The sequence below is a fragment of the Ooceraea biroi genome, chromosome 1, assembly GCF_003672135.1.
Source record: "Ooceraea biroi isolate clonal line C1 chromosome 1, Obir_v5.4, whole genome shotgun sequence".
NCBI lineage: Eukaryota > Metazoa > Arthropoda > Insecta > Hymenoptera > Formicidae > Ooceraea > Ooceraea biroi.
In genome coordinates, this window is record NC_039506.1 from 22,863,769 (window position 1) to 22,879,447 (window position 15,679).

Here is a 15,679-nt window from a genome sequence, read left to right on the forward strand (position 1 = left end):
ATTTATTTTATATATATATATATATATATATAAAGCACAATAGTCATGCAAAAAAGGAACTTTTACTAGAAAACATCTTTGCAACATTTTGGCAAAATATAATACATTTATATATATATATTATCAAAATGTTGCAAAAATATTCCCTAGTAAACATTCTCTTTTTGCGTAGCCATTGTGCTTCATACAACTTAGACTAGAATAATAGTGATTGTAACGAAAAGAGTCATAATATTCCAATTGTATATTGTGAATATAATTTTTTGTTGATACGAAACGTTTGTCGCATTTACTGACAAATGAAATTAAACACGGAACACTATAATAAAATTGAAGCGAAACTGTCATCATCGGTACTAATACGCTTTTTCTCCAAGAATTATGATCTATTTTAAGAAATTTTTTAATCCGTCATTTAAATAATTCCAGGTATCTAATTTCATTTCAATTCAATGATAAATTTTTCATATATCGATCTAATATAATTTTTAATTATTTTATTCACAATGTGATATGGTCCTTTTTTTACAGTAACAAAAATTTTCAGCAAAAGCATGTGACACACTAGTACTGTTCTCACGCTAAAAGCACAACTATATAAATATAGATAACGTGTTGCACTTGTCTCGGATAATGCACACAATTTCATAATAGACAACGTGGAATGTAGCGGGACACGTATCCTGATCATCAGCGTCAAGGATCCTTGCGCTGCGGGCGAAGAATAGCGACTCACTCACCTCGCTCAAATCGATGACTTCGCCAGTGACCTCGTCGATGACATCGCCGTAACACTTGCCCGCCACGGAACACTTATTGAAAGTCATTATATTTTGCGTTAATGTGCCGGTTTTATCGGAGAATATATACTCTATCTGGCCCAGTTCCTCGTTCAGTGTTGTAGTTCGCGCTTTCGCGTGCGTTTTCGTGGACGCGTGATACATTTCCTCGTCCCAATTAATCAGGAATGACTGTACGAATCGTATCACTTCGACACTCACGTACAAACTGATCGGCACTACTGTGTTCAATACGATTGAGTATGAAAAGAATACGAGTAGGGCATTCACTGTAGCGCCGGTAATAGGCTCGCTCGGCACTAGCGAGTCCCATGGTAGGTACACTTGAAAATAACGGCCCACTAGGCTCTCCCAAATGCCGCAGCCGACCATGCAGAACAAGCACAAGGAGAGCAAGAAGAACACGATCCCGATGATGAGAAGATTCAGTAGCCTGTCTATGGAGGTCCTTTTAAATTTCGTCTTCCCTGAGTTTTGCATTAGTTTGGTATCCTTGCCCGCAAAGATCACCATGCCGTAGCACCATTGCGTGTTCCTCAGTACGCAACCCCGTAAAATTATCTTGTCGTTATCCAATGGATACCTGCCAAGATAATAACAAAATTAGTAATAATAATAAATTTACAGTAAGTAGTGTGTGGTTTTTTTCATTGAATTTACAATTTATAAATAATGTGATGTGAAAATTAGTAATAATTTTTAGCATTTTATTTAAAGCAGTCTGTTCTCGCGCCTTGCTCCACTTATGTGCAATTGAATCTTACTTGTGTCCTTTCCACGTGAGCGTCCCATCGAATTTATTCAATAAATTATTAGGGACTTCGCAAACGATCTCCCCATCAAACTGACCGATCAACTCGTGATTATCCATCATCTCGGCAGTTTCGGGCAGGCACTGACGACATTTCAGATTCGTCTCTCTATAGGGATTTTATTTGAGTCATTAGAATAGTTTATCGGACAAATATAATGTTTATAATAACACAAACTAGAACAATTTTATAAACAGTTTTTATTACCCGTCCAATTCCGCTGTTTCGATGTAACAGAGGCCGTTCGGCTCACTAGTTGTCAGGAGTAGAACGTCTGCCGCCACAAACTGATCATTCTCCATTCTAATTACATCACCCACTTGTACCTGCGACCATCTCTCCTCGCGTAAATTAGTACCCCGTAATGTTCGGGACTTTCTATTGTTTACTTGAGAATCGCTGCTATGCCGTTGCTGCAAATTAAATTTATATGTTTAAATATAGCTTGTATTACTTAATTATAATTTAAATTAATTACTATTGTAATTGCATACAACAAATTAAATTATTGCTGGGTTTTATTTTGCGAATAACATTCTAGTCCCTTCCTTCTCTGTTTCAATGTAGCCTTTTTTGTATAGTTTTTGTATTTAAAGCATAAAAAAAAATATATTTTAAAAAGAAAGCTAGAAGAGGAAATGTGAATAAAAATCGGAATTTAAAGAAGAACGGGACGAGATGTAATATATACAAGTAGAACATAAAAAGCGAGGGATATATAAGGCGAGTAGACAAGGAGAAAGAAATAGAAAATAGGATTAAAGAAGAGTTAAAGTTAGATTAAAATCAATATAAATTTAAGAATAAAACAAGAGATAAGGTATTAGAATGTAAAGTAAATATGTAATAAGACTTTAGGATGAATAAATCATTGTATTATTTTTCTAAGGGATTATTCTGAAAAATACTATATAAGATTACAGTATACATATATCACAATATTTTTGTGAAAAATTTTTACCTAAATTCTGCAATTGTATATTAGGTTTAATACGTAATTCTTTTTCTTTTTACATGTTTTCTCAAAATGTAGTAAGAGGAGAAACAAAAGCAAAATCGACGATAAAATACTTACAAAGTCGTCGTAGGCATCTTTGACGGCAGTGAGCGTGAGTACCCCTATAAGCGGTATAGCTGTGGTGATAGGGGTCAAGGAGGATATTGCGGGGATCATCTGAAGTACTAACAGGCATAGGAAATAAAAGTTGGCGAGTCGTTGAAATTGCTCGAACAAATTTAATGGAAGGAACGTCAGAACTGAATACTTGGACGTCTTGATGTAATTATTCTACAAGTAAAAATATATTATGTACTTTTACTCCCTTTCTAATAAACGTATTTATATCAAAATCTATTTTTAGATACATTTCAGTTGTTACGTATATAAAAACAGATAATAGCGTAGGAAACTATTTTACCGCATAATGAAATTGTGAGTTGTATTCACGATTGTTGGCGCGAATCCGCCTCTCTGTTTCTGTAAAAATAATACAATAAAATATATTTAGTACGTACGGTCTTTATATAATTACATAACAAATGATTAATCAATGATTCTCATTAGATTGCACTTAATACAAAGGTGTTCTTGATTTGTTTACCCTTTCTAGATTAACAGATCTTTCACACGGTTCGGTTCTTTGACCGTATCGGTAATTTTGCTGAATCAGCCTCAACCATAAAAGAACCGAATCATCTGAATGCCTCCACTATGGCATATGCGCCACTAGCAACCGATTCGGCAAAATTATCGATATAATCGATATCGGTCAAAGGACCGAATCGTGTGAACGATTTGTAACACACATTCATTACTATGATGTCATCAGTGACCGTCATGCAATGGATGTGTTAAGGTGTGTAACACACAATTACTTAAATTTAGAAGATTATGACTACTACTTAATAATAATATATTTATAATACAACAGCATAAGCAAAGCGTAATTCATAAATAATTTAAATATTTGTATTTATTAAAATCTTAAAAATAATTATATAGGCATATAATCAATAACGAATCTTAAATAATCCAATTGGCGTAAATGGAAAATTCGCTAAAATACGCTTGGTGATGAATTAAATTAAACTAATTTTGTCAGATAAATGCACGCATGCAGAAAGGGACGAAGGGAGTGAGATAGAGAAAAAGAGAAGAGTACTTAAAAGACTTCTTAAATACTTAAAGAGTATTTAAATGACTGATCTGTTCACTTTTAATAATAAAAAAATGCTTCGAATAATTGTTTAGCTTCATGAATGACACATTCTGATGTCAACAATTCTTTTGAAGGTGGAGGCATGGAATAAAGAAGATAGAAAGATCAGCTTCATTTTTATATGTAAATACAATAAAATATGTTTTTCTTTATTTTCTAATAAAGAAAATAAAATAATAATAAAAAATATATAGAGATCTACCGAAATAGCAAAACGACAACATGTTTTTAATCAAGATTTTGTTGAACGAAATCTCATTTGTAAACTACGTACTAGTTTTAAGTTTTGTAAAATACTCAATTAAAATATAGACATTAGTCAGTCATGAAGCCAAGCAATATTCGTCTGAAGTATTTTTGTTATCACTAAAACTAAATTATTCAATTATATTGTTTGAAGCGCCCCATCCTCTACGTATGCGTGCGCACATGCGTATAAGATGTAAAGATTATAAATGTCTCATTTAATAAAGAATTTAAATCAAGAAAAATTATACATAATAAACAAAAAAAATTTATATATCAAAATTAATGTTAATTTGGTCACTTATTATCTTTTCGCATATGAAAAGAATACAAGTCAATCAATTTTCATAACTGGAAAATGAAAGGTATAACATTTGTTCTATAGATGATCTCTTTTGAATTTAATCGGTTCTTATAGTCGAATGCATTGCTTTACACTTGCTTGTTATATTCCTGCTGCAATTCCACATAACTGGATAAACTATTAATCATTGGTTTCTCATGCAAAGCAAGAGGTGAAGTTCGTCAGTACCGAGAACGATCGAATCAGTTTACGTAGCAGGCTTATACATCCACCATTCTGTATATTCGCGAGAAACACGTGGATACTACGCGCTCTTGTTTAGTAAATTTTAATAAGTCATTCGACCATATCCAAGGTGCGAAACCTTGATAGCAACGTAAAGCACATAAGTTGCTGAAATTTGCATTACGTTCGAAGTCGGTAGTATTGATCGTCATATCTATTGCGTATAACTTGTACTATTGTTTGCCATAACGTCATCGGAAATGTAGAATGATATAGACATACATATGCATGTTTGTCTAGTTTAAATTAGATACTTATTTGATCATATTAAATCATATTAAATGAAATAAAATAAAGTTATATCATTTTTAAAAGAGGTCTTGTTTATATATGCATTTACTTTTTCTATAATTTCCCCCCGTGTGTGTGTGTGCGCGCGCGTGCGCGATTGTACTTTTCTTTTTTTGTAAATAATGTTTTAAAGATATTAAATCTTTTTTTAGTACAATGACATATAATTAATATTCTGCATGCTTACGTGAATAAATACGTGCTTCACGCATGTGATATATCATATAATCAAGCATATAATTGATAATTTAGTTATTACTACGAACATCTTAGAGCATCTTTTCTCATAAAACGTGCAGTAAGATTACTAACACTCTCCTAACATAAAGGATACAAAAGACTTTTGCCTATCGATTGAATCTATTAACCATTTAATTAATTTAACTGTTACGATTATAATTGTGGTTCCGCTTAGCTATATGCATTACGTAAATGTACAATCTGACTCGCCAGTCGTTCTTTGCTTGCACGTGAACTTGGGGCGAGACACTACTGTGTCTCTTGATAAGCCTCAATTTAGAGATGCACACTGACAATCGCAGCCAGCTAGAACTGATTCGACTCGATTTTGATGCGAGGTGCTAGCGCTTAGGTTTCCATCAGAGGAGCAACAGAGCCATTCAATGATTCTCGTTATCGCCATGGGAACTCACCGCTAGAGAAGAAAGATGTGCTACGACCGATGCATTCGGTAGCAGGCGGCGAATTTGGCGGCGCCGACGAGGAGGATGTAGTGGCGGTAGTAGCAGAATGGTATCTGGTACCCCGCCAAATCACCAGCTTGCCCAGCACCGTCAGCAAAGATTCGCGCAGGGTGTTGTGACGACTACCACCACCCAAACTGCTGGATGAGTCTCTTTTCGAGCACTCACCAGCTTCCACTACCTCGTCAGACGAGGAGGCAAGCGTGAGCGACGCTACGTGCGATCGCTGCTGTTGGCTAGCCGTCAGCTCCAACTGCGAAGATTGCTGCAGCTGCAATTGCTTGCTACGTTGCGTTTTCCGCCGTTTTTTCCGCTTCCTGCGGTTATTGCCACCGCCTTCGTCGTCCTCCTCGGCCTCTTGCGTCGAATATTTGCGACCAGCAGCCTCGTTGCTACTCCTCGTGGATGTTGCTGTTGCCGTCGTCATCCTCGCGGCACCACGATGCGTCGTCGTATCCGCTGATTCGTCCTCGTCATTGCAGTCCTTCACCTTACGATTGTTGCGCGACATAGCGCACGCGTTACACTTGAGAGCTCGAGAGCTCGAGGACGGGTAGAAACGATCGGTCGAGGACACACCGTTTGGCATGGCAAATGCGCTTTTTTGTTATACCTACGATTTTCACGATCACAATTAGCGGAAATTAACGATTGTTAATTGAATTCAAAATGCGCAATGATTGTTAGTGGAGACGCTCAAACAGAATTGGAAATGCGGGGAGTGTACATGTACTAGGGTTGCACGAGATACTAAGACTAATCTTAGTACTGTCTTGGTCTTGTCACACATTCCGAGACAAGATCAAGACGAGACTTTGTAATTAATTATCAAGACAATACCAAGACGAAGGTGTCAAGATTATTGATCTTGTCAAGATTCTTGGTTTTAAAAAAAGGTAAAATTAAATTAAAAGTTAGCAATATCTTTCCCAGTATGCTTTCCATTTGATGGTGTAATGTAATGAAAATCTAATGTTAATGACTGAAACTTCCAATTGTTATCTATAAAATGTATAGTAACTCCGTAATGATTCAAAATTTGGCGCAGTCCAGCCATCAATTGTAAAAGAAAATTTACTTTCTCTTTCATAGTATTTCTTTTAGGCATATTTATATTAGAATTTATTCTTCGAAAAAACTGTTGCGTCAATTCGTCATTGAAAAATGTAAACGGAAGTCTTTTGTAACTTCACACGTATAATATAACAAGTGAAAATCGCGTACATGTGAGCTCGGCTCTTGGGCTAGCTTGGAATAGCAGAAGAGGATAGATATATTATTTTTCTGTCTCCTACCAAGTGGGTAACGTTACATATAAATACATATATATGTATTGTTTTGAGAAGAGTAGACAAATGACATAAATATATATAATTATTTTCAATTATATTATAAAGATTATATTAAATATTATTGTAAATAATTGTTGAGTATACAATTGTTAACATTTATTAACAATTGTTAGATAAAAATTGTTAATTTCGATTAATTGTTAAAATCGAGACAAGACAAGACAAGACAAGATTTTGGTCCAAAAATTCACTCAAGATCAAGACAAGATTAAAATTTTCAAGACCAATAAAATATTTTCACGAATATTGTCTTGTCTTGGGTCTCGTGCAACCCTAACATGTGCAATGGGGAATTAATTGAGGAATAATCATAATAAATAGGAAATTAACTCTTCGCAGTCCTGTCTTGAATTTGACTTAACATAGCATTAATGACTCTTAGTTGTTCTCAAAGTCAGTTCAACAATATGTCTATTTAATATGATGTAACAAATGTACTTCATATAAATTTACGTTCTGTGTTGCATTAGTTGGATATTGAAATATTCAAATAAACGCACACACGATTTAGGAGTCAAAGTTACGTGTTCTACAATAAAATGACAAATTCATTTGGACCACAAAGCGTTCATGAGGAAATGTAAAGGGATTTATTTATTTTTCATTATTAATGAAAAATTGGTATGAAAAAGTATTAAACATTTTATATAATCGAAAAGTATATCAAGAACTGAAAATTATCGATATCGAATTTTTGTTGAGATAAACAGTTACAGCATTAGTTCCAAGAGACGTCGACTCTGTTATTTATCGATGCCGACTATTTATAATTTAATGCTCTCCGTATAAAACAGGATTAAAGCGCCGCTGTCTGCTTCGGCATATCTTGTTTGCAACTACACTTAAATATATAAATCAGCTACTTTGAGAAGCCTCGCGAAAGTCTGCAACTCCTTATCTTGCGAGACATCGCACTTTTACGATGAAATTGCATAAGAGCGAGAAATCGCTAATAAAAGAGATTTAAATTGGCTTTGTCCAAACTAATCAATATCAATGTTAATTTAACGAAATCTCCGATAACAAACGTATGTATTGCAACCTCGCAGTAAATAAATGTCAGCAAATAAAACAAAGCGAGGAAAGTAATCGAGAAAGTACATATACTTTGAAAGAAAATAGATATACTCTTAAAAGAAAAGAACCATCGCGTTACGACTGTCGCGCTTCGATTATATCGATTGCGCGCTTCGTCAAATAGAGCTTCATCCAATTCACATCAATAAAATATAAAATAAGCCTCCCTCGAAGATCTGCGGTGCTCCAGTATTACGCGTTACGAGAAAGAGCACTACGACGGCGCACGTGAGTATAGATCGCGGCATGCACGTATGAAACATGTCATGGACGAAGCGAGAATCAAGACTTTTTCCGGTATACTCCACTATATAAAACTTCGCATCGATGGACGTAAACTGAAACGTCTACGAGAGCTTCATTGAATTATAAGCAGTACGATCGTGCGCGGCGTTGCGTTCAAATTAACGCTTATTGCGATTCCATATAGTTTCATGTAATCGAATTGAAAAAATTAAATTTCCGTAAGAAATTAACTGTAAAATGGTTATATTTTAAATTTGTGTTTATTAATCTCAAGAAATATTACATTATTTTATATTTTATATTTTAAGTTTTAATAATTAATCATTTAAGTTATGAATATTTTTAATAATGTTAATGTCATACTTGCTAGCGTGAAGATTTCTATATGCAAGCTTTTCACAATTGAGGGTGCTTAACGAGTAATTATATTGCCGTAAATATCACAGTATGATATGATATATAGATATATCAATTACGTTTATATATATACACATAGGGGACATTGATTTCTGAATTGGACATTTTTTATTTAACTAGGACAATGATTATTTAATTAGGTGGATACATATGAATGATCCATTTAATATAAATAACTATGACGTGATAAGAATAAATAAGGAATGCAATAGAAAAAACATGATTAATAGTAGGGATAGGAAAGAAACGCGCCTATTTGTTAATTGAGATCTGTGGAAGATCTGTGTTCAATAACACAGTACTCTGTTCGGTAATAACAAGTTCACGTTCAAAGCGCATTATTTGCCAAACGGCACGCAGGCTAGCGAACGGAAGTCTATTGCATCGTGTTGGAAATTACATAATTCTTCAGCCTTGGCGTTGTATATTCACAAAGTAAAACTATTTCCTCTCGATTCGATACGGAAAACAATTAAAATTTTTTGTATATTTTTTGTTTGAGAATCATTTAATCATTGTAAAGAAATAAACGGCTGTAGTGTGCAAAAACTATCTAAATAAAAAACACGATATCTTAAAAATTATAAGTTGCACATTTGCACTTAAAAATGACTATTAAAATTTGTCATACCTGGTGAGCTTTTCTGATTAAAACGTGTCACAGCGAAAGGTTAAAAATATGGCCGAACAAGTATTGTGATGAACAGTTTAGTTAATTAATTTTGAAGAGACACAGTTTGTATACATATTTGACAAGCATCATACTCAATTTTTATTTTAGACTACACAGACTATCCAGGTTTTTCCGTTAAACTTTCACAGTATGTTCTAGAAGCTAACGTAAAAAAAAGTTACATAGGTCCATAAACGCTTTATTAAAAAGTTATAGCAAAAATATGAAATATGTAAGAAACACTTTTTCACCTAAGTTTGTATTTCAAAGTATCATCCTCCCATGTCAATAAAAGCTTGATATTAATGTAATATTGAATATTGAATTTATCACCCTAGAAATTTCGTTCCGATTTTGCTTCATCTCTGCCGTCGTATCGATAATTCTTTGTATTAGTTGTATTAGTTCATCCCTTGTGTTCAATAAACTTTGTTTTTCATTGTGCTCTATAGATAAAAATCTAACGGCGTAAGATCTGGTGACCTTGGAGACCAAGGTATCGATCCTCCTCAACCAATCCACCTTTCGGGATGATGTCCATTGTCGTACTTGTCTTTCGTAATGCGCTAGGCATCCATTTAACTGTGTCCTCATGTGTTAGCGAGATAATAATTTTTACATTTTCCAAAGCAATCGCTAAATCATTGCTGAGAAAGTTAGGAAAAGTATGTGCACTCAAACGTTCTGGCAAGAACTTGGAGTCAATTAGCATGTTATTGTACATGCCCATCTATACATTACAGTTTATTTGATATTGAAAAGCATATATTTTTCGAACAGCATACGGATTTTCATATGACCATACATGATTATTACAAAATTGAAAATGCTGCCTCTAAATGTACTCTCGTCAGTGCATATTCCATAATGTCCTCGACAGGAAAAGCATTTATTATTTGAATGATGTTTATCTTATCTGTTTCTTCTTGTTTACTATTTGAAACGATCGAAGGTAATTGTATAACTCAGGTGAAACTTTAAGTGAAAAATTGCTTCTTACATATTTTATATTTTTGCTATAACTGTTCAATAAAGCGTTTATGTAACATTTTTTTCTTATTTCAGCTCATAGAACATACTGTAAAGTTTATACAAAAAAACCTGGGACACTCTGTATGATTATGATTAAACCTTGATTAAATACCTATGATTGGTACATCTATTGCTAGATGTAGTTACATCAGCATGAAATCATGCGTAGAATAACGCTTGCATGACAGGTTCTTTTCATTATGTACGAGGCAATTTATCTCTTTAAAAAACGAATTCATATTTTTTCTTCATCCATTGAATACTGAAAACAATGTTCACGCGTGTTTATTTGTTTGATATACAAAACTAGAAAAAATTATACAATTTTAACAATGCATTAGTCATTTTAATTTTTTTCAAAAGAGAAGCATTAGAATTTTTGGTTTCATTAAACAGAAATATGACAATATCAAGAGATTAGGATTAATCATCTTATCGGACAAATCTTGCCGATAATTGTTCGATAATCGATATCACCGAATATTTCGTCGAGCCATCTTTTCTTTTCCCCTGCTCCATAATCTCTCATTAAAAGTGGCATCGACACCTCGCTTCTGAGACTTCCGTTCGTCGTGTCCTCGAGAATGACTGAGGACTCACCTCGAAGACCTCGAGTTCCAGCGTGTCGACCTCGACGCTCATCGTCTATCCTACGCAAACTATAAATCCTCTATAAGGCCAACCTCTTCTTCTTCTGTTGCCTTCTGGCACCTGATCCGTGTCGCTGACGCCGGCGACGAGACGATTTCGTTCCATCCGTTTCGCGCTTCGCCTCTCATATAGTTCTGCCACTCGGAGCCCATCTTCGTCTCGTCCTCGCGAATCATTGTGGGACCGCATTAGTAGGTCACCGGCTGGCACCTTGCAATCCTAATTCTTCCACCATGCTCGGTCACCACCGCGTAGTCACCGCCTCCTCCTCCTCCTCCTCTTTCACCACCTGCTCCTCCACTTCCACCACCTCCTTCTCCTCCACCACCGCCACCGCCACCGCCGCCGCCACCACCACCACCACCACCACCAACACCACCACCACCACAATCACCTCCACCACCACCACCACCACCACCTCCACCAACACCAGCACCAGCACCAGCACCAGCACCAGCACCAGCACCAGCACCACCACTTGGATGCCGTTTCTTCTCCGTTTTCCGGTCGCGACCCGGTTGCGGCCCGATCGACATCCTCTCTCCGTAGGAGGGCCGAGTGTTCGGTCACCGCCACCCCCCACTTGGTACACCACTGCAATGAAACACGCGTTTTTCACCTGATAAAACGTGATTGTCCGTTCTGATGAGAGATTTCGGAAAATCCAGTTTCTCGCTCTCGTCCAGACACGTTATGAGGATCTTGATTTGCAGAAATTTTCCAGGGTACAAACGTGAATTTTCTTCTTTCGGCGACAAAAACTCGCGGCATTGTGTTAATAACCTTTCTTGTCGGCGAGATCACTCTGTAAGATATCGTGGAAATCTAATGTGAAATCGCGAGTAGAAAAAAGCAGTAATATGGACGACAATATAGACGACAACGACGATGAAGAAAATTGCAGTTGGATGATTCACAATGTTATATCGCGACGTCCCTGATCAATACATCCCTTATGGTCAAATCTTGCAGTTTTCGAATGAAAATTAATCATGACAATGAAAGATCTTGCACAGAAATTTCGTAAAGTTTGATTTATTGCTAACAGTATTCCTCGGGAAAAAAACGTTCATTTCTACCAAGAAACTGGAGCTTCAAATAATGCGAATAGATTGAAATTAACTCTCACAAATTATACTCTTTTAATTATCGCGCAATCTTGCAATCGTAGACTAATATAGACCTACAATGAGATGCTACCATGTGCGAGAAACAAAAGTCACGGTATATTATTATTATTACTATTATCGTTGATCTACTTATATGCGGTAATGCGGTTTGCTCGAAGCCACGCGAGTTAGTTATCTAACTTGCCTTCCTGATCCTTTTATCAGACAAATATACAGGAAAATTGCGGTTTTTATTCCGTTTCAAACATTCGTCCAATTAAATATATTTAAATCTTTATCGTTAGTCAAACTATTATTATTTTTATGTATCGTAATAGTATATATAGTAATATAGTAATACAGGCTGAACAAATATTCATCTTTAAAAAGTCATATTTCTAAGCAAATTCTAAAACGAATGTTTTCTTATAAAATTTTGCCCGAAGCTTTCAGATTTTGGATTGTAATAGCAAAAACAGCCAATCTAAGGTTGGAAACAAAGGGCAGAGGAAAGAGCAGCATAACTCACCGTCAGAAGCGAATGCCCGCTACAATCAACTAATGCACTGATCATTACACGTAATAGTATTCAATATTATGATAAATTCCGTTAATTTATTTGAGTGTAAATAAAATATTCAAATTGATAAAATACAAAAGTAATATAACGAATATTATTATCTACATTTTTGGAAATACAAGTTTTATTTCACTTAAATTACGGTTTATATTCTGTATTAATTTTTTATAAATTAAAATACAGAATAACAAATGTAGATAAAGTGCTTCTCGTTAAAAGTTCTATAGTTAATAAAAAGTTCTATAAAATAATAAGAAGTTTGAATTTATTATTATCAGATATTTCCAGTTTAGAAGAATCATATTAAAGACAATATATAGTTCTAAATATTTTTATTGTGTATATTGATTATTGTTGCTTTAAACTTCATATAAATAAATATCAATTATATTAAGATTTTTCGAAAAAAATTTTAATTTTATCCCATATATATTATATATTTCTACTTGTAAGATTTCTAACAAGATAAATGGGCAATTTTTGCAAAAGTAATTATTTTACAAGATTGAAAATAAGTAAATTAAGTAATTCAGATAAGGTAATTAAATCATTAGGAAATGTATAGTAGAAATTTCTGTGTAAATTGTGAAATGATAGCCGCAATTTGTGAAACATAAACGATTCGTAATAATAATTTACGTCAGACACGCAACACGCATAGTGAATGTCGGATTTCTATTCTCAGACTTAAGTAGATGTTTCTTACTCGCAAAAACATGTCAAAGAGGAAAAAAGGTTTTGCAATGCATACTTAAGTCCACCCACGTATATGCTAACCGCCGTGTTTGTGAATCGGTATAATAAAAAAAAAAAACAGTTTTATTATATAAATTGACCCTAAGCTATCGATTAAGCCTATTATGAACTTGATCGATTCAGGCGTTACTACGATCTCATAATTGACGATGCGCTCAACTAGTTGCTTCGCGTATAATAGCCACGAGCGCCTTGATGCCGTGCGCGCTTCGCGTGTGTACTAGGCGCGAGACATTACCGTATCTCTTGATAAAAGCAAGCGGATAACAGCGGTATAGTGTCTTGTTCAGTAGACACTTTCAAACTAATCGTCTTCTAACTAAAATTGCGCGAGTGAAAACGCGCGTGATATCGTTTTGTTTCACACCCTTGCACTCTTCACACTATTTCAGCGGCTGTCTCACGCGTGCAACGATGCAACAATTCGACAATCGACGCACAAAAAGAAAACGAACGCATGCATATTTCAACTGGTTTGTTTAAGTGCGAAAATTTGCATATTATGTATTCAATTTATGTATTATTTATTTAATATACGTATTATATATTATATTATGTATTGTTTCAATTGTAAGTATTACTAGTGCAAACAAAATATGTCGTCCAGTAAAGAATTGATGTGTGACGATGAGAAAGGAAACACTAATGAAACTCTTAAGAGCCACCAAAAGAAACACAAATACAGTTCAATACGTCTGAGGATGAGGACGACGATGAAGAGGGTGGCTTGTTAATAACTTTGAGTCCTCCCTCTGTAGAAGAAGTTACAAATTATAGAGATCTTATTACGAAGGTGCGAAAAGCTGTGAAGATTTTTAAAAAATCGCCGACAAAAAATGACATTTATTTACAGAAATATGTGCAGGAAGAACACGGCAAAAGCTTGACAATTGATTTTAAATTGTAAGACTCATTGAAACCATCTACTTAACATGTTAAAACGCTTTCATAGCCTAAGATTGTGCATAAGCAAAGGTTTGCTTGACTTAGAATCAGAAATACATTTCACCGGTGAAGAGTGGTCCAAAATAAATGATTTAAAGTTATGCCTGGAACCAGTTAAGCTGGATTTCGAAGTAATATATGCAGAAGAGATTCAACTCTGATTAGCGCAGAAACAACTTTTCGTTTTACAGTGGAAAAATTGGATAAGCAATCTACTCTTCTGAGCACTCATTTAGCCACAGGCATTTCGTGAGAGGATGGGACAACGTCGCATCGATTTAACTGGAGCATTAATTTATTTGCAAAATCCAAATAAATTTGAACATGATTCGAAAAATTCAAAAGATACTGCCTACAAAAACTGTAATACGCAAAAAAATAAAAAATCTATTAGAAAGAGTTCTCAGTAATACACGCGGGGATAATAATCTAACAATAAGTAAGTTCGATACTGCATCTACTTCCGAAGATCAAGATATTCAAGACAAACAACAGCCTAATTTATCCTTACAAGAAGAGTTAGAGTTCAAATTGCAAAAAGACTATTTCAAGTAATTGAATCAAAAGGTTGGTCAGAAGATAGTGATAAAGTTTTAAACTAGGTTTTAAAGAAAGAAATGAGTGCCTCCGAAAGCGATGGCACAAGGGGAAACTATTTACACGTGGCTTATGAATATTTATTGACTATTATCCGCAAGTGTAGAGGCTGAACGAGCTTTTTCCGCCGCAGGACATATTTATAATGATTTGAGGAACACCCTGGGGGATGAAATAATTAATAGATACTCTGCTTTTTGAGATCATATTTTCAAAATTCTACAAATTGTTAATTAAAATTGTTTTATAATATTGTTTATTAATTGTTATTTGGTATTATTAATTGTGTTTATAATATTGTTTATTAATTAATTGTTTTAGAATATTAATTAAAGATGATTATACCAGTAAATAAAATTTGTTTCCCTAATTGTATATAGTTTCACGAGATTCCGCGAGATTGAAAATAATTCCGTGGGATTGAAAAAATGACGCGGGATTGCAATCCCTATACATTTATCAACATATTTTAGATTTATTTACCTATTATATCTGTGTATTAAATAATACATGTAATAGATATTATATGTATGTTGCACGATTTTTGAAATTGATTCTCTATTATTGTCGATTATCGCATACT

At 34.5% G+C, this 15,679-nt stretch overlaps 1 protein-coding gene across 8 annotated transcripts in view; it reads right to left on the minus strand.

Moving 5' to 3' along the window:
• LOC105283486 (phospholipid-transporting ATPase ID) overlaps positions 1-15,679 on the minus strand; it is a 43,015-nt gene that overhangs the window by 8,498 nt on the left and 18,838 nt on the right. For 2 of the 8 annotated variants that reach the window (XM_011346281.3, XM_011346277.3), the window contains exons 1-7: positions 11,142-11,392; positions 5,611-6,151; positions 3,031-3,089; positions 2,688-2,900; positions 1,820-2,025; positions 1,565-1,720; positions 741-1,383 (exon numbers count right to left, since the gene is read on the minus strand). In XM_011346281.3, the coding sequence (XP_011344583.1) occupies positions 741-1,383; positions 1,565-1,720; positions 1,820-2,025; positions 2,688-2,900; positions 3,031-3,089; positions 5,611-6,151; positions 11,142-11,285 (1,962 nt within the window). In that variant the 5' untranslated portion in view covers positions 11,286-11,392. Of the gene's footprint in view, positions 1-740; positions 1,384-1,564; positions 1,721-1,819; positions 2,026-2,687; positions 2,901-3,030; positions 3,090-5,610; positions 6,275-11,058; positions 11,393-15,679 lie in introns of those variants that run through there. The other 6 variants (XM_026971515.1, XM_011346282.3, XM_011346280.3 and 3 more) reach the window with 5 other exon arrangements.